This window comes from Vicugna pacos, chromosome 16 (genome assembly GCF_048564905.1).
Source record: "Vicugna pacos chromosome 16, VicPac4, whole genome shotgun sequence".
Lineage (NCBI taxonomy): Eukaryota > Metazoa > Chordata > Mammalia > Artiodactyla > Camelidae > Vicugna > Vicugna pacos.
Window position 1 is genome coordinate 10,468,480 of NC_133002.1, and position 18,489 is coordinate 10,486,968.

General features: G+C 45.3%; 4 protein-coding genes and 1 non-coding gene across 13 annotated transcripts in view; 2 read left to right on the forward strand and 3 right to left on the reverse strand.

Annotated features, from left to right (window-relative positions):
- KIAA0753 (KIAA0753 ortholog) overlaps nt 1-8,269 on the reverse strand; it is a 57,297-nt gene extending 49,028 nt beyond the window's left edge. For 2 of the 9 annotated variants that reach the window (XR_012060290.1, XM_072940650.1), the window contains exons 1-2: nt 3,225-3,376; nt 2,382-2,542 (exon numbers count right to left, since the gene is read on the reverse strand). Coding sequence is in view for 7 of the 9 variants with exons in the window: in XM_072940650.1 (XP_072796751.1) it covers nt 2,382-2,474 (93 nt within the window). In the remaining 2 variants the exon portion in view is untranslated. Of the gene's footprint in view, nt 1-2,381; nt 2,543-3,224; nt 3,379-7,951; nt 8,037-8,200 lie in introns of those variants that run through there. The other 7 variants (XR_004188437.2, XM_015250652.3, XM_031674911.2 and 4 more) reach the window with 5 other exon arrangements.
- On the forward strand, nt 894-967 carry TRNAS-AGA (transfer RNA serine (anticodon AGA)). Its single transcript has one exon. It is a non-coding gene; the product is annotated as a tRNA-Ser (tRNA).
- Nucleotides 3,523-7,743, reverse strand: LOC140686455 (uncharacterized). The gene has a single exon (XM_072940646.1). It carries the CDS (start codon nt 7,620-7,622, stop codon nt 4,119-4,121), a length of 3,504 nt encoding a protein of 1,167 aa, XP_072796747.1. The 5' UTR covers nt 7,623-7,743; the 3' UTR covers nt 3,523-4,118.
- TXNDC17 (thioredoxin domain containing 17) lies at nt 8,247-10,551 on the forward strand. The gene is made up of 4 exons (XM_006217594.4): nt 8,247-8,535; nt 9,107-9,188; nt 9,608-9,683; nt 10,321-10,551. Exons 1-4 carry the CDS (start codon nt 8,391-8,393, stop codon nt 10,387-10,389), a joined length of 372 nt encoding a protein of 123 aa, XP_006217656.1. The 5' UTR covers nt 8,247-8,390; the 3' UTR covers nt 10,390-10,551.
- Nucleotides 10,552-11,733: 1,182 nt separating this feature from the next.
- MED31 (mediator complex subunit 31) lies at nt 11,734-18,341 on the reverse strand. The gene is made up of 4 exons (XM_006217595.4): nt 18,204-18,341; nt 17,280-17,357; nt 16,683-16,779; nt 11,734-12,106 (listed from the first exon to the last, which is right to left on the reverse strand). Exons 1-4 carry the CDS (start codon nt 18,229-18,231, stop codon nt 11,914-11,916), a joined length of 396 nt encoding a protein of 131 aa, XP_006217657.1. The 5' UTR covers nt 18,232-18,341; the 3' UTR covers nt 11,734-11,913.
- Nucleotides 18,342-18,489: the final 148 nt, after the last annotated feature.

The window sequence follows — 18,489 nt, forward strand, 5'->3', positions numbered from 1 at the left end:
ATGAAAAAATACTCAGTATCGCTAATTATCAGAGAAATGCAAATCAAAACTATGATGAGGTATATCACCTTACACCAGTCAGAATGGCCATCATTCAAAAGTCCACAAATGACAAATGCTGCAGAGGCTGTGGAGAAATGGGAACCTTCCTACACTGCTGGTGGGAATGCAGTTTGGTGCAGCCACTGTGGAAAACAGTATGGAGATTCCTCAAAAGACTAGGAATAGACTTACCATATGACCCAGGAATCCTACTCCTGGGCATATATCCAGAAGGAACCCTACTTCAAAATGATAGCTGCACCCCAATGTTCATAGCAGCACTATTTACAATAGCCAAGACATGGAAACAGCCTAAATGTCCATCAACAGATGACTGGATAAAGAAGATGTGGTGTATTTATACAATGGAATACTATTCAGCCATAAAAAAACAACATAACACAATTTGCAGCAACATGGATGTTCCTGGAGAATGTCATTCTAAGTGAAGTAAGCCAGAAAGAGAAAGAAAAATACCATATCAGATCACTCAGATGTGGAATCTTTAAAAAAAAAAAAAAAAAGAACATAAATACAAAACAGAAACAGACTCATAGACATAGAATACAAACTTGTGGTTGCCAAGGGGGCGGGAGTGGGAAGGGACAGACTGGAATTTCAAAATTTGTAGACACTGACAGGCATATGCAGAACAGATAAACAAGATTATACTATATAGCACAGGGAAATATACGTAAGATCTTGTGGTAGCTCACAGTGGAAAAAAATGTGACAAAGAATATATGCATGTTCATGTATAACTGAAAAATTGTGCTCTACACTGGAATTTGACACAACATTGTAAAATGACAATAACTCAATAAAAAATGTTAAAAAAAGAATATCTCGAGGGAGGGTATAGCTCAAATGGTAGAGCGCATGCTTAGAATGCATGAGGTCCTGGGTTCAATCCCCAGTACCTCCTCTGAAAATTAAATAAATAAATAAATAAAGCTAATTATCTCCCACAAAAATAAAACTAAATAAATAAAAACATATTTTAAACAAAAATAAAATAAAATAAAATAATAAAACTACACACACGCCAGAATGATTATAATTTTTTAAAAACCACTAAATGCTGTCAAAGATGTGGAGCGATTAGCGCTCTCATTCATTATTGGTAGGAATGTAACATGGTACAACTACTTCGGAAAAAGTTTGTCGGTTTGTTAAAAAACTAAACATACACCTACACTATGATTCAGCAATTTTACTCCCAGGTATTTGCCAAGAAAAATAAAAACATGTTTACAAAAAGATTTGTACAAAAAGGCTTACAGCAGCTTTGTTTATAATAACCCAAACTAGAACAGCCCAGGTGTCCATCAGCTGGCGAATGGATAAGCAGTGGTACATGGTTACTACTATGGTACACCACTCAGTATTAAAAAGTAACAAACTACTGATACACACAACTTGGAGGAACCTCAGAAACATTACACCAAATCTCAGAAACATTATACCCAGAGAAAGCAACCTCACACAGAAGAGTACACGGTATGTGATTCTATTTACAGGAAGTTTTAGAAAAGGCAAAACTAATCTATGGTGGAAAGAAATCAAAACAGTGTTGCTTCTGGAGAGTCCAAGAGGGACTGACTAGGAAGGGGCTCAAGACACCTTTCTGGGGTAATGGAAATGATCTGCATCTTATTAGAGGTATGAGTTATACATGCGCACACATTTGTCAAAACTCAGCAAATGTGACAACACATTTCAGCATATTGCTGCAGATGTAAAATTTACATCAAAAGAAAAAAGGTAAAGAACAAATTCTAGTGTATGATGTGCATGCTTAAGTAATGAAGGTACTCACGTCTGTAATTTATTTTGATATGAGTCCAAAAATAAGAATGAATGGATTCTAGAGGGATGGATTGAGGACAGATAAGCAATGAAATAGTAATGTGGTGAAACAGTAGTGGAATCTGGATGTTCACTGTAAAATTCTGTTTGCTGTGTTTTTGAAGATTTTCATAAATACAATGTTGGAAGAAAAGATATTTTGGGTGAAGCTGAATAAAGACTGGCTATCAGATAATATCAGGGAATTATTTTTTGTCCATTTTCTTAGGTGTGATAATGGTATTACGGTTAAGCTGGAGAGTTTATTTTCACAAACAATAGTCTAAAATAGATGTGACATGTCACCTGCAACTTACTTTGAGATGGTTCTGCAAAAATTTTAGAGCAATGGGAAGACAGAAAAACAGATGGGACAAATTGCTAACAAGTGTTAAACCTAAAAGGTGTTTTAAAAGGTGCTCATTGTCCTTTTCTTTGTTTGAAATGCCTCAACAAAACTCAAAATGAAGAGAAAAACAAAATGAAAATACCTGGGTCTGAAGTTTCCCGGGGTCACTCCTCCCATCCAGTTGGACACTAGATGCTGGATGAACGCAGGCTGAGGCTGGCCTGCCTGGTCCCATTATGTCAGAGTGTAGAACAACAGTGAAAGCTTAGTCATCGGCCAACTGTTCTTCCCTAAAATCATTGCCTAAAATCAAAGAAAGTACCTTCAGACCAATGGTATACAAAGGGAAACAGTAAGTAAAATACAATGCTATGCTCATACATCAGTATTCTAGCAGTCCACAGCAACCTCACACTACAGAGCGAATGCTTAAACAGGTACGTAAGTTTCTTTCATTTACAATAGCAACTACACTTTTGAAATTCAACCTTCCAAGAGAACAGGGGAACACACTATTTTAACGACTATCTCTTGAGCCTTTTTCATTCCAAATTTCAAATCTCAGGGGCCACCAGTTAAGATTTTATTCCAAAAACAGAGGTCCACTACGATACACTAGCACTTTCTAGCAAGGGAGTTTTATAGATACACAGCCTACGTTAATAAATCTTAACTACTAATCAAAAAGCAGCATGCTTTACCTTTCTAGATAGCTCAAAAGGATAGAACTCTGAATGGCTCTAAGTAAACCTGCGGCATCAGAATTCCTAGACTGATGCCAGGAACTGCCATTAACTAGCTGAATGACCTCTATACATCTTCGATTTCCCCCCAAATGCCCCTCACCATATATTCACACACAGTGTTCAACAGATAAGTGTTCCGTAAACTACACACAAAACAGCGCCTCTCCCTACTCTGAACACCTGCTCACAGACACTATTACTATCCCTGCACTCACACACTTGCTCACATTGTTATTTACCTATTTCACGGGTATCTGTCTCATCTTCCCAGCTAGACAAGGTTCCTTGAGGGTAAGGGCCTTGTCTTGCTCGTCTCTGAGATTTCCCACAACACAGTGCTTTGAGTATAGTTGACAAATTTAACTCAACATTCGTCGACTTAAGCAGATTTTCCATAAACTGACTAGTGTTACACGTATGGGAGAATTTGTCGTCTTTAAGAATCCCATAGGAACTCAACTGAGAAATTCAGGTTTAAAAAAAAAAATCCCTAACTTAAGCTTTCAAATAAACCCAAGGTTTGCAGACTGGATTTGCTTTAAGATTGATACATCTGTAGGAATATAAAGGCAGTGTCCAAGATTCCTTATTTCTAAGGCTGCAGAGAGATGATCAAAGGCGAAGACGGGAGGAGGCACATTGAGTGAGGCAATCCCAAATAGCCTGACTTCACCACAGTTCCGGGGCTGGGGCCGCAGAATGAAGGAGCCTGCAGGGTTGGTGCCAGGGCGTCTGCGACTTTTATGTGGTCATCCCTTTCCCTCTGGATGCCAAAGGCCTAACAGTCCATTCTCCAATAGGAAAAACCCCGGTGATCCCCACAATTCCAGGATACCTCGAGTGAGGCTACACACACACACAAACACAAACACACACAAAGTCCAGGGACACCCACCCTGAACTGTTCCCCTATACAAAGTCCTGGGACAGCCCTCTCCTTGCAGCCTGTCCCTTTCCCACTGCTCCAGGAAATCTCCCAATTTGCTACCCCACATACCGTGAGGCTTCTCCACGCCGTATCTCTCCGCCCCATCCTAAGACACCCTCCAGCCTGTGCCTTCATCTACAACCCAGGACAAATCTCCCCCCAACCTCTTCCCCCCCAGAGCCCCAGGATCCCCCCAACTTGTGCCCTACATATACTCCTGGAACACCCCTGTCAATCTGTCCTCCCCCTCATAATTTTCTCCCAAGTTGTCCCCCCTCACTCTGACTCCAGACCCTTCCCCAGTCTGTCTCCTCCCACTCTGCTGTGCATGCTGTCCGAAATGGCCAATGCCTGTTTCCCCCCTTGAATCCGGGGGCACATCCTCAGATTCATTCAATCCCACAGCCATGCTTGTCCCGGACACTCCTGGCACATTCTCAGGGTCTGGTTCTTCCCCTACAGACCTTCGACAGCTCCATAACCTGGTCCCGCGCCCACAAGTGTAAGACACCCCGACTGCCTGGCTCCTCCCTGCCAGGCCCAGGAAACTTCTACCTCCCGACTCCCCGACTAAAGCCCCAGGGCCCTCTGTGGACTGTCTCCTCGCCACGGCGCAGCCTGAGACCGCCGCGTTCGTTTCTTCTGCGCACCCAGTCACCCACACTGCGGCAGGCCCACGCCCCGCCGTGGGAACCCCTCCAGCTGCAAGCACCCTCCCAGACAGAGGGACCCTCACAGCCTCGGGGACAGCTCCATTGGGTCTCCTTCTCCACAGACCTGCGACACCTTCAGAGCCAGTGTTCCCGTCCATGGGTCCTGAAGCCCCGGCAGCCATGGGCACCTCAGTCCCCTGTCTCCTTCCCCACATACCTGAGCCATCCCCAGAGCTACCATGGCCCACCAGCGGCCCGGGAACCCCAGCAGCTGTGGGGACCCTTGCAGCCACGAGAACACCAGCAGTCACTGGCGCCTCAGCAGCCTGCCTTCTTCCCAATAAGCCCAAGAGAGCCCCAGAGGGCACCTCTTCCCCCACAGGCCTGGGCACCCCCGCAGTTGTGCGCAGCCCCATGGCCACAGGTGCTCCTGTGGTCTGTCTCCCTCCTGCCCAGTCTGAGATGCCTCCAGGGCCCAGCTTTTCCCCCACGGGCCCAGGCACCCTGAGAGTGGCAGGCACCCCCATCCTGGTGGGACCCTTGGCATCTGCAGGTCCCCACACTGTCTCTCTCTCCCCCCACAAGCCTGAGACATCTCCAGAACCAGCCGCCTCTCGCACAGGCCTAGGTGCCCTGAGAGCCACAGGCAGCCCGGCAGCTGCAGACACTCCTGCTGTCACAGGTACCCCTGGAGTTGCTCTCCTTCCCGGCAAGTGTGAGAAACCCCCAGAGCCAGTCTCTGTCCCTAGCGGATCCGGCACCCTAGGAGCGGCGGGCACCTCAGCAGCCACAGGGACCCTGGTATTGTGTCTCCTTCCCCAAGACCCTGGGACAGCCCCAGAGCCCATCTCCTCACCCCCCAGCCCTGGAACCTCAGGGGCCACAGGAACCCTGTCAGTCACAGGAACCCCAATAGCCGGTCTCCTTCCCCATGATCCTGGGAAGGCCTGAGAACCAGCATCTTCCCCTACAGACCATAGCTCCTTGGGAGCCATGGGAATCCCTGAAGCCATGGCTCTCCTGGCAGTATGAACCCTTCCCCACAGGCTCAAGTCATCCCTGGAGCTGTTCCCCTGACACGCGGAGCCAGGCACCCACCCAGCAGCAGGCACCCGGACAGGTACTCTTCCAGACCCCGGCACACCCACAGCCGTGGGCACCCCTGCTGGGGCACACCTGCGTTTGGGTACACCTGCTGCCTCTGACCTCCCCCCTGTCTCTGACAACACCACAGCCTGTCTCTTTCTACACAGACACAAAGCATCCCCATAGCTAGTCTCTTGAGCCACAGATCCAGTTCCTCCTAAAGCTGTAGGCACCAGAGCCTCTTGCTCCCCCATTGCCTGCCTCCTTTCCCACAGACTTAAGATGTTTCCACTGCATGTCTCCTCTCGGATAACCCCCGGCACCGCCTCAGCCAGAGGCACCCCCAGAGCCTGCCGCCTGCCCCACGAGCCTGGGAGACCATCATAGCCTGTCTGTCCTCCCATGGCTCCTGGAACCACCACAGCCTGGGCCACTCCCATGGGCTGTTCTGTCCCCCACAGACCCGGGACACTCCCACAGCCTGTCTCCTTCCCCAAAGCCCCAGCTACCCCCACAGGTCGTCCTGTCCCCCACAGGCCTGGGGCGTCCCCAGCACCTGCCTCCTGCTCTTCAGGACCAGATACCTCTGCAGTCTGTACGGCTTCCCATGACCCCGAGTCACCTCCAGAGCCTGTCTCCACCCACACTGCCTGTCCCCTTTCCCTGAATCCCGGGTCACCCCCACATCTCATTCTTTCTCCAATAGCACAAGGTACCCCAACAGGCTGTCTCGTGCCCCACGGGCTAGGGAGACTCCCAGGGCCTGTCTCCTCTACAGCTGGTCTCATCTGCCACACAACTGGGGCACCCACAGAGGTAGCTTCCTCCTCCATAGCTCTGAATACCCCTCTAGCATCAGGCACTGCTGCGGCCTGCTCCCTCGCCCGTAAGCCTGGGGTATCCCCACAGACTGCCTCCTGTGCCAGTGCCCCAGGCACCTGCACTGACTGCTCTCTCTCCCAGAGACCTGGGGCACCACCACAGCCCAGCTCTCCCTCCACAGCTCTGGGTACCTCCACAACCTCGGGCCACCCCATGGTCCCAGGCACTCCCCTAGTTGCTCCTTTTCCCCAAGAGCCTGGGGCAACCCCACAGCCTATCCCTTCCACAGCTCCAGGCACCCCTGCAACCTGCCCTCTCCCTAGCAGGTGTGGGGCAATCCCAGAATTTGCCTCCATAGTCCCAGGCACGGTCACAGCCCAACCCTGCCCACACAGGCCTGAGGCCCTCTCATAGCCTGCCTCTTGGGAACGAGCTATTGACACCCCTGTGGCCCGGGGGAATGCCCTAGCCTGTCCTTTCACCCACGGTCCGGTAAGACCACCACGGCTGGTTTCTACCCACGAAGCCTGGCCAGGGACCCCCCTTTCAACAGGGCCCCCTCCTGCAGGCATAGGATGGAGCTCGACCCTGCTTCCTTCTCCACAACCTGAAGCTGCCCTCATAGCCTGCACCTTCAACCATAGTTCCAGAATGCTCTCATGCCCCATAGACCCCGGGCGGCCTTTTCTCTCGCAGCCCCGGGGGCTCCTATAAACCATCTCCTCCTCCCCAGTGCCAGTCGCCCACACAGAGCCGACAGGCCCCACCACCTGGGGTTCCCCCACAGCCCCGTTCACCCACACAGCCCCAGAGTCCCTTGCGGCCTCCACAGAGCGTGCAGTGCCAGGTGTCCCCGCAGCCTCATTCACCCCGGCGGCCTGGGCTGTCCCTTCCGCTTGTCTTCTCCCCCACGGCCGCCTACAGTCCTGCAGCCTTTCTGCGCCCACACAGCGCGCCTCCCGCACCAAGGATCTCTCCCGGCGCCTCGCCCCACGGCTTTGGGACGTCCCTGCACCGCATCTCTTCCCCCACGGCCGCCGGACTCCTCGCCCGGACCTGCTGGGCCCCACGCAGCGGCCGGGCGCCTCTGACGCTAGCTCGCCCCCGCGCAGCCCGGGCAAGGCCCCGCGGCCAGCCGCCCTGCTCATAGCCCCAGGACGACTCCCGCCTTCCCAGCGCAGCTCCGGGGCACTTTCTGTTTTAGCACCAGCTCCCAAGGAGGCTCCACACACCCACTCACACACTCAGCTCCAGCTCTCGCAGCCTTCCTCCCTCCCAGCCCCCTACCCCCGCCCAGTCCTGGACGCCCGCCCCCTCCCCTGGTCCCGGCCCCCACCCCCACCAAGCCTCGGCAGGAGAAAAGGTAAATAGGCCCGACGAGCGGAAGGATCTGCCCCGGCTCAAGGTCTCCTCTACCCCAGGTCCATGACTCCTAGCGCAGCTTCCCAGAATCCCCCCAGCTCTGGCCCGAGCCCACCTGGCCTGGGGCGCGGCGCGGCTACCCGGAACCGGGCAGGGGGGCCGCAACTAGGCCTCGCTTCCGGCCGCTCGCCCAGTCGCCATGGCAACGGGCGCAAGGCAGCTTGGGAGCCGTTAAGGCTCCAAAGTCACCTAAAGGTCCAGGGACTGCGTAGCGGTAGGCTTTACAGCCACTGCTTATGGGGCTGGGGCCAGGACCAGTTTGGGGCAGAAGCCAGGGTTTTAGGTGCAGCCAGCACGGGAAGACCTGCGAAACGGAGCAGAATGACGGCACGGAGGAGTTACGACCATCAGAGGCTCCCGTAGCACCCCAGCGCCTGGCTGGTTCCCTCAGGCCCCGCCCACCCGGAAACAGCTTCGCCCCGCCCTGCGTGGGGTCACTCCCCGCGGCAGCGTGACCCAAGAACACCTCCCGCGGTTCCAGTAGCGCGCTCCGGATGGCCGGCTACAAGGAGGTGAGTGTCGCCGGCTACGAGGACTTCATGCAGGCTGTGGAGCAGCACAATGGCAAGACCGTATTCGCCTACTTTTCCGGTTCTAAGGACGCCGAAGGGAAAAGCTGGTGCCCGGACTGCGTGCAGGGTGAGTCCGCGATTCGGGGGTTGCTGCCCAGAGGAAGTGGCAGGAGGCCGAGGCTATGGCCAGAGAGCAGGGTGGAGAAGAAGCGGAAGGGAGACTTCTTGCTCCGGGAGTTCCAGGGGGCGATCTGAGCTATCATCTTGCCTTTCCCTACCCTGTTCCCGACTCTCCTCCTGTCTTTCTCCGCCCCGCCGAAAGTGCTTTTCTACTGTTCGACCCACGTAATCCTGGAATCTAGTTCTTTAAACCTTTTTCATTTCTCCAGTATGATTAGTGTCTTACAGAAGACGTGAGTTGATTTCCTTTAGTTAAGTCAGCAAATATTTGTCTTTCATTGTTAAAGGCGCTGTGGCGCGGGGACAAATCGGGACTGAGTTCGTCTTTACCCTTAAAGTGACTCTCAAATCAGGAAAAAAAAAAAAAAAAAAAAACCCGATTTCTGTTAACTTACTCAGTTAACTCCAGGTTAAAGTCTGAGTACTACCAAGACCGAGGAGAGGGAAGAGGGACGCTGTTTATCAGTACCTGACTGTAGAATTGGGGTGTAATTATTTTTATCAACTTTTCTTGAAAGCTGAACCAGTCGTACGAGAGGGGCTGAAGCATGTTGGTGAAGGATGTGTGTTCATCTACTGCCAAGTAGGAGAAAAACCTTAGTAAGTGGCAACGTGTATTCTGTTTCCCAGACATGCACTAGACTCTTGCAGACTTAGGCGAGAATGGCCTGGGATTCAGGTTGATTTCTAAGGTATAGTCGGGTAAGTTAAATAAGTAGAAGATATTAAATTCAAATTAAAAATTTTAATGTTCAGCCATTTGTATTAGTTAAGGGTAATTCAGTGAATTTGGCCTGATGTTAGTCCAGAACTTAACTGTCTTCAAATTTATTTTATATCTTAGCATATATTCACTTAAATGAAAACTTTGCACAGGAGAATAAGGGATAAGTCATACTCAAGGTTTTCAAAATGTTTACAACAATGAATACTAAAAGACTAAATTATACCCAACATTAAGCAAACTGTAAGAAACCAAATAAATGTTTTTCACGATCATCTTTTTTTTCTTTTAATAGTTGGAAAGATCCAAATAATGACTTTAGGAAAAAGCTGAAATTAACTGCAGTGCCTACACTACTTAAATATGGAACAGTGAGTATCTTTCTTTAACTGTGTTGAGGATACAATTCACCCTGTTAAAACTTTCTTAACTTGTTCTGGATTCAAATTTGAACAGATCTTGACATTTCATCCCAAACATCACGCGTTGCTATTCAGAACACATTCAAAACACAACCTGGCTGTCCATCTCTATGGCCAATCACAATAAATTATTAATAATGCAAATATTAGGTCTTTTCATACCTCTTAAAGCCAATCTTATTTTAAAATTCTCTAAGCACTGTTGAAGAAAGTTGGTTAACATATAATGCCTTAAAACAATGGCATCAATAGTTGTTCTCTACTAAATTCATAATTCTCAGTGAAAAGTAAGGGCACCTCTTCTAGTTTAATCATGGCCATGGGATTCTAAATTAAAGAGTCAAGGGCAAGGGGAGGCATTGGGCTTGCTGTCTCCTGTTTTAGTCCACGGGAGCCAAGTATTTTAATGATTCACCTTAAGGCAAATATCTTAACTATTTCGTAAAACTTGTTACAACTAGTTGATAGTTTCTGAATGGCATAATTTCTCTGATCCAAGATTTGTGTCATTCAAGGCAGAACAATTCATTTCTCTCCTAATAACATTTTTGTAGCTGTGGGTTAAGATATGACTGTTCTCTTACAGCCTCACAAACTGGTAGAATCTGAGTGTCTTCAGGCTAACCTCGTGGAGATGTTGTTCTCTGAAGATTAGTAAGATTTGATGATGGCAATTGTGTCTTGATTTCATCAAGTATAAAAGAAACTGCATACCTGTTTTGAATTCATGTTAGCAGTAAATAAACGATGATGTAAAAAAAAATTCATGTATGTCTAAAACAGTAGAGTGCTATTAAAAATGCTCATGAAGCCCCGAGTTTGCTTTAATATATGGACTTTTTCTTTTGTTTTATGAGAGGGAGGTAATTGGGTTTATTTATTTATATTTGGAGGAGGTACTGGAGATTGAACCCAGGACCTCCTGCATGCTAAGCATGCGCTCTACCACTTGAGCTATACCCTGCCCCCTAATACATGGACATTTTTAAGCTACAGGTAAAATAAGTCTTCAGGAGTGGCAGTAGAGCACAAAGGAAGGTGTTACTAGAGATAGAAATATCTAAAAGCCCCAAATAGTGCAGTAGACAGCCTCCAAGTCTCTAAAGGAGTTAGGATCTTTTAGCTTAAATTCCATTAATTTACAAAGAACTGTTATTCCTAAAACACCTTCTTTGGCTTTAGAATGTACAACTTAACCTAACCACTGGAGAAAAGCACAGCACATCCAACCCAGCCTCTGCTTAACGCTGGCAGCTGTTTACAGCTGTCTGAATGTGCTTCACTACCTGGGATGAGGTGGGTGGCAGAGGTCAGAGTCCATATAACCTAGTGGTGGGAAGGACTCCTGCCTGTGAGTCAGTCTCACTGATTATCACCGACTAGCTGTATAACCATAGGCAAGTTACTTAACCTTTCTAAACCTCAGTTTCCTCCTTTATGAACAAGGATTGCTCGGAGGATAAAATGAGAATGCAATTAAGCACTTAACATAGGGCCTGGTTTGTGCTATCTGCCAAATAAATGTTAGCTTTCTTTCCCAAGTGAGCACAAGTATTTGAGACTCCCCAGTTTTGTTCTAGTTTTAAGGTTGAGTCCACAATTAATAGTTAACCACCAATCTTCTCCCTGCCATCACTGGGTCAGTGACATAGCAATGATTCTTCCTTAAAGCTCTCTTGCAAAGCAGCTGGTGATCCTGTAGAATTTAAGAACCTTTATGCAGTTCCTGTTCTCTGATTTAAAAGAGGTCATTGACTCCACTCCTCTCACTCTGAGGGGGGCCGGGTGGTTGACCTGAGGGACAGCAAGGTTCCAGGAGACAGACTTGCCCCAGGCCCCACTGTACATCAGGATCAGAGCTCAACTGAGAGTTTGGGATATGTGGTAGCCCTCTCCTTGTCCCACCCCCCACCTCCTTAAACTGGTCTAAAGCACCTAACGTTTTTATTCTTAGTTGACTGTTAAATACTCATAAAAGCTTACAAACCCACAGGGAAACCAAAATGGAACAATTCTGGTTTAACAGAAATAATCTATTAACAATAAAAAGTTCAATTAAATAGCACACTAACAGTTCTAGGTGCTACCACAATAAAGATACGTAGGAAGAGTCTTTTTTGTCTTCACTGTACAAAAGCAATATATACATGTCTTAAGAGCCTGGTCTGGATCCAGCTTTTCATTTTCCTGATGTGTTATTTTGCTGTTGCTGCTCTGCCAGGGCTTGCTGAAGACGCATCCGCTTCCGGGAATAGTGCTGCCAGTGCAGAATTTGCTGCTCATCAATAAATTTCGCACACTGAGCATTCACCAGCTCCTTGCGGAAGTGTTCATACTGGAGCAGTTCTAACATGTGTAAACACTGAGGGTACCTGGGGTTAAGTTTATAAGTTAATGATCGACGTAATGTAAGTCAAAAACATCATGCTCTAATTCATTTACTCACTGAAACGATCCTGTAGCCTACCATTTTTGCAACGTTAACTTAGTATACTTTGGTAGTATAGTTCTTTTTTTCCCTGCTTATGCGGGAAAGCTCATCATCAACAGTCAGCAGTCAGGAAAATTTTCAAAAGTGAGAAAACTTAAGTTCAGAAAGGTTAAATAACTTGCCCAAGACCACACAGTAACTGGTAAGCAGAGTCAACATTTGGGGGCAAATCAAGCTATTCTGTTCTGATGGTTTCCAAAGTGAGGAACATGAACACTTTTTATTTTAGTAATTATGTGTTTAATGAAAATCAAATGGTTTTCCATAGATAATGATAAAAAACAACTTTTACTTTAAAAGTGAGTTAATTTTAGAAAGAATTATGCACAAATATTGTATTCTAGTTTTCCATGGGGATATAACAATTCTGAAATTATGTACATATACTCTAAGATTGAGCAAATATGACAGTAAATACACTGTAGACAGAAAGCCAAATTTTCTGGCTCTCAGAAAAGGAGTTTCAGATGAGGAAAGGGAAAGGCTAGAATGAAGCCTGTTATTGAGTTGGAACTGAAAATATCAGTCTGCACTCGTGGTTTTTAATACAGGCAGGTAATAGAATTAGATACAGGTGTGTGTGTTTGTGTGTATACATACAAGTATACACACAGTTCCTAGCTTTGAGTGCTGAGAGAGCCTAGGAGCAATGACACTGTGGTACCAATGAGTACTCTGTACCCAGATCCTGAGTTTTAAACAGCATTATCCAGGGTTCTTTGGAGAAATGGCTGATTCTAGGGCTCACACAGGGAAAGTACAAGATAAGCCTGGAATATTATATAGCTCCAGAAAGAAAAATGCTCAAAAAATTATAGGCACATGTCAAAAGTGCTCAGTAGCCAATCTGAAGGGGCTCCCAATGGCTATATCAGGGATCACAAATGCAAGAAGATACATAACTATAACCTACAAGATAAAGAATCCAAGAGTCCATATTGATGTGACTTTTAAAAATGAATAAATAAATAAATCAGGAACAAGGAAATGTTCCTTCCTCACAAGTGAATTCTGATAAATGAGTAGAAAATGATGGAATTAGAAAATCACAGTAAAAATTGTTTCAAGGAAGTATTTTCAACAGATGCTAAAGTTAGTGCATAAAAGAATGAAATATGAAGTGAGATATTTACATAGTTTCAAAGTATTTCCTCACGAGATAAAGTATTAAATACAAAAGGAAAAATAGTAACTTGATATGAAGAAAACTGGCAACCACCATCTCAACCAAGTGATCAAAATTAACATCACCAGCAGTGGGACACATGGACTTCCTGTGACTCCTGATATACCAAGAAGGATATAACATCACTTCTGTGTCACAATTAAGGGGAAAAAAAAAAAAAAACTCAGATGAACTCAGATGAATGGAGACTCAGAAGACATGACAACAGAATGCAGCATGAGGACAGACTAGATACTATACCAGCCATGATGAGACATAATGAGACAGCTGGCGAAGTGTGACTGAGGTCTTTCCCTTAGATAGTAAGATTAGATAATGTATTCGTGTTATGACTTTGATCATTGTACTATAATTATGAAAGAAGTTTACATTTAGACTATCTGGCAGAAGAATACACAGGAATTCTCCTTACTGTTTTCCCAGTTGTTTTGTAAGTGAAATTATTTCAAATAGAAAAGACATAAAATTTAAATGAGTCAATCAAAAAACATTTAGTCATATAGGGGGTACACAGACAGAGCCAAATTGAACAAGTGGTTCTACAAATGACTGAAGTTTGCGGACAACACACTACAGCAGTGCTTCTTAACTTTAAACGTTCACATGGATCACTTTTTAAAATGCAGATCAGTAAGTCTGTGGTGGAGACTGCATTTCTAACAAGCTACCAAATGATGCCAACGCTGCTGGTCTCGGGAGCAGACTGAGGAGCAGAGCCCAACACCATGTTGTCCTCCAAACATACTTCAGGTTTGCTCTCTATACTCCAAAGATACATAGTTGCTTGTAATTGCTGGCAGCTATGCCTGGAATGACCTACTCATACCTACCCTCCCTATTTCCTTTTCAGAAGGACATTAGTAGCTTAAAAAAAAACCTATCAGCTCTGCCATTCACCAGCTGGGTGGCCTTGAACAAGGTACTTAACCTCTCTTAAGGTTTAGTTTCTTCATCTGTGAAATAAGTTAATGTGACAATGAGGAAAATGATCTTCCAAGTAGCATTCAGTCAATAACTGTAATTCAGACATGCAGTGATCATTTATCGAACTTGCAGAAGACAATACTCAGAATACATTAAATGACAGAAAAAGGAACTATAAATATTTTGATAGGCTACAATTATAGTAACCAACAAGATGAAATACAAGAGGTACAAAAGGAAGTTCTGCATTTAGATTTTTTAAAAATAAACAAGACATAAATGGAGAATTCAACTAATAACACTGACGAAAATAAGAACTGAAGTATTTCAGTTGACAAGCTCCCAGCAAATCAACAATGTGAATCCTTGCCCCGTCACCACCACCCCCAAAAAGGTAATATAAACTTAAGTTGAACTAACAGAAGTTTAATGTCCATATGAAGGAAAAAAATGTGATTGGTCCACCGTACCCTGACATCTGAAGGCCTGTGTTTAGTTCTTGGCTGAATAACGTAAAGCACAAGAGTAAAATATCCAAAGGAGGGCATGTGAGAAATGGCTGAAGGGAGGTGAGAAAAATAGTTGTAAGAGATACATCAAAGTTGCAGGTCCTGGCTATTCACGAAACGGTGCCAAGTGTCTAGAAGTGGCAGCTGCTCCTCTGCTCTAGCCAGTGGTTGACCTCGGAGAACAAAGACCTGCAATTACCAGATCTTCCAGAATTTTACAGAGTAGCTAGAAATCTGGAATGAAATATGAAACTTACCAATCTTTAAAGGTTGGCAACTATTAAATAAAAACCCTGTGCAGAAATGAAATGGGGGTTAATTTGCAACCTCTCTTGAATTTAAATATCTGAAGAGATTGGTTCTTAATTAATTCAGGGACAAAACTCAGAACATGAGTTGAAGCTACATGGAGGTATATCATATTATAATATAAGGTAGAACTTTCTAGCATCTAGCTAACAAGGGTAATTGGCTGTCCCTGAACAGAGTAGTATGTGCTCACTGGAATCCTCCAGCCAGCATCCAATGACCATCTCAGCAATGTTGGGGATGAAACTGAACTTGATGATGTGTAAGGCTCAGTGTCCAACACTGAGTCTCTAAGTCCACATACATACAACCTACTGCAATCTATTTTAAAAAAAAAAAAAGTCTTTTTGCTGGATTAGTAAATGAATAAGTGGTTTTTTATAAAGAGCTTGTAAGGGTACAAGGGGTCCTCCTGCAGGCAGAAGGATGTGGGCTTCATGATTCAGCTGGTATTAGACACAGATCAGAAAAGTGACTTGGATAAAGTAAACGTTTGAAACATTTTCCTCTCAAACTTGTGGGTAGGGAAAGAAAGACAAAAAGTTTCACCATTGCCTTCTTTGTTAAAGAAAAAAAAAACAAACAAAAGTTTTACCACTGCTTTTTTCACTGCCTAGTTAAAACAAAGCAGAGGTGGCAGTTATTTTTTACCATTAAAAAGAAATAGGTTCATGATTAGAATATGCTTCTTGCAATTCAATAAACCTTAAAATGACAGCATCTGTTGCACAACCTGAATAAATAAATACATAAACATATATATACACATACACACATATATATATGGTTTGGTTTTTTTTTTTCCTCTCCTAAATGAGCATAGCGCCTGACACATAGGAGGCCCTAAAATAAGCAAGCAGCTCCTAAGACTCAGGTAAGATTATCTCCTCCAGAAAACCCTCCTCACAAGTACCCCTTTCTACATTCTTTCATTTTCAGCCTATGGCTATGTCATTGCATATACAGATTGTAGGTTTCTTGGGGCAAGAAACCCACTGAGAGTACAAGATAAGGTGAAAAAAGACAGGGCCAGATCAGTAGAACTTTAGCTTGAGGAAAAAGACTAGATTTTATTCTGCCTGCAAGGGAAGCCACTGAAAGGTTCTAATGGAATGCTGTGATTTACATTTGTAAGAGATCTAGTTGGGGCCATTCTTCCTCTCTTGGATTGGCCCACTCCTAATTCTTGGGAGTGTACTATCTTTTTTTTTGTTTGTTTACTTCACTAATAAAAATCTTGTTTGTATCACGCTAGAAAAAAAGATCAAGTTGGCATTTATGTAGAAAATGGTTTTGCTTTGCTTGTCTTTGGAGGTGGGATGGAAGTTGGGATACCAGTGAATAGATTACTAGAATAATCTTGAGTTAGATTAGAGATAAGTGTGTCTTGTATTAAAGTGGTGGCAACTAAAATGCAGATATTCAAAGTATATTTTTTTCCAATGTGAAACTAAGAAGTCTATTAAATATCAGTGTTTTGAAATATAATAAAGTATACACATATTTAGGACTATAAAAATTAAACTTACTTTAGATACTTGGCATATTCTGGTTCTTTCCAGTAAAGCAAGTACTTAAGATAATTAACAAAAGCTTTGTCTTTGAAGTAACCTCTCTGGGCAAGAACTGAAAGGCATAAAAAAAAAAAAAATCTGTAGAGCAAACCAATCCTTGGACTACTGATTTGTGACTCCTAACATAAACAAAGAATTTACTTACATAACATCCCCAACACCAACACATGCTGAATTCAAAACACAAAGGTTGCTCGATTTTATATATAGATAGATAGATAGATAAATAGATACATATATATCAGTATAAGTATAGCAGTAATTCCACTCAATTGAGAATATGTAAAAGTAGATACTAAAGTCATCCTCTGGAATCTGCAAGGGGATTGGCTCCAGGAGACCCCGTGGATACCAAAATCCACAGATGCCCAAGTCCCTTATACAACATGGCACAGCACAATGACTGGTAATATTGTCACCCTCCGTATCCAGGGATTCAACCAACTGCAGTTGAAGCCTCGGATACAAAGAGCCAACAGCACTATGAATTGCAACTCTTCTGTCAAAAATCATTAATTACTACTCAATTCAAAGAGGTGCTCGACAACTTACAATTAAGGTAATTTGGGTTGGCCAAACACTGCACAAATTCCAACTCCAACTGAAACCGAAGTCGATTTCCAGCATCGTCTAGGAGAAAAGATAGCAAAAACCATCCAAAATAAACTACTGTATATAATACTGATTTGTAGCAAGAAAACAGTAGTAAAGACACCTGACTAATGCTGAGATACATTTCCACATAAAAGAAGGGCATGGGTTGGTTTTCCTAAACTGGACGTGGGAGGAGAAAAACCTTCCTTAGAAGTCTAAGAAAAGCAAAGCCTTGATTAAAAGGAATAACTCAGACGTTTCTCTAAAGTTAAAGAGAAGTCATCAAAGAAAACAAGAATACACTCGTTTTCATAAGCCACTATGTAGGGATTTTAACAGCGATCACTGGAATAGGTTGTGGTAACTACGCTTTCCCGTATTTTAATAATGTGTTACAAGTTGTTAAGCGATTAAGTTAAGCAGAAACAAAGGGAATGAATGCTAAATTCATCAAGAAAAAGTTCAGAATGCAAGCTGAAAGGGACTACGGCGAGTACTGAAGATCAAGGAGCGTGTGCTCAGGTGAGTAGCGTCAGTGGCAGACTAATACACAAGTCTGTCGACGATATTGAAAACTTCTGCAAGCTCATATGAGACGCAGAAAACACATGGAGGCAGTTTAAGATAAAAATCCTCTCCCTTAGTTTCGCCGAAAGCCGTCGGTGTTTGAATAGCAAGTGAGGAAAAAGGAAATGACCACAAACCAAACTCTGAAGAAGCCAAACCACCTGTGCTCTTCCAGACACTAGAAGAGATGCCCCAGTCTGAACTCTCGCCCAGCCGAGAGTTAGGCCTAGGAGGAGACCCCGGGGAAGCGGAAACAGGTGTCTGAACCCAGGACAGTTCTACTCGCGAAGAAGCGCGGCTCCGGGTGTTACTCACCTGTCTCCATAGCGACGGCCGCGGCCATCCCCGGCAAAGACTCTGAGACGCCAGCAGCCCCACACGGGAAGCACCCGGAGTGGCGGGGGAGATGCCGGAAGCCGCCGTTCCTCCTTCCTGCCGCGGGGCAGTGTGGGATGCTGGGGCGGGCACAGCCTCTCGCGGGGGCGGGTAGCCCCGCCCATCCAGGGCCCGCCCCGGCCTAGCCCCGCCTCCGCCCAAGCAGGCTCCTGACAGGCGAGGGGGCGGGGCGAGGGGCGCGGCCCCGCCCAGCCTTTACAGGAGG

Bases quoted from the DNA above. Each gene is read 5' to 3' on its own strand.
- TXNDC17 (XM_006217594.4), top strand. From the start codon at position 8,391: ATGGCCGGCTACAAGGAGGTGAGTGTCGCCGGCTACGAGGACTTCATG. The intron at 8,536-9,106 runs GTGAGTCCGCGA...TTTTCTTGAAAG, and splicing joins GTGCCCGGACTGCGTGCAGG to CTGAACCAGTCGTACGAGAG. The intron at 9,189-9,607 runs GTAAGTGGCAAC...TTCTTTTAATAG, and splicing joins CAAGTAGGAGAAAAACCTTA to TTGGAAAGATCCAAATAATG.
- MED31 (XM_006217595.4), bottom strand. From the start codon at position 18,231: ATGGCCGCGGCCGTCGCTATGGAGACAG. The intron at 16,780-17,279 runs GTAAGTTGTCGA...TATGCCTTTCAG, and splicing joins CAACCCAAATTACCTTAATT to TTCTTGCCCAGAGAGGTTAC. The intron at 12,107-16,682 runs GTAAGTTTAATT...ACTTAACCCCAG, and splicing joins GAATATGCCAAGTATCTAAA to GTACCCTCAGTGTTTACACA.
- LOC140686455 (XM_072940646.1), bottom strand. From the start codon at position 7,622: ATGAGCAGGGCGGCTGGCCGCGGGGCCTTGCCCGGGCTGCGCGGGGGC.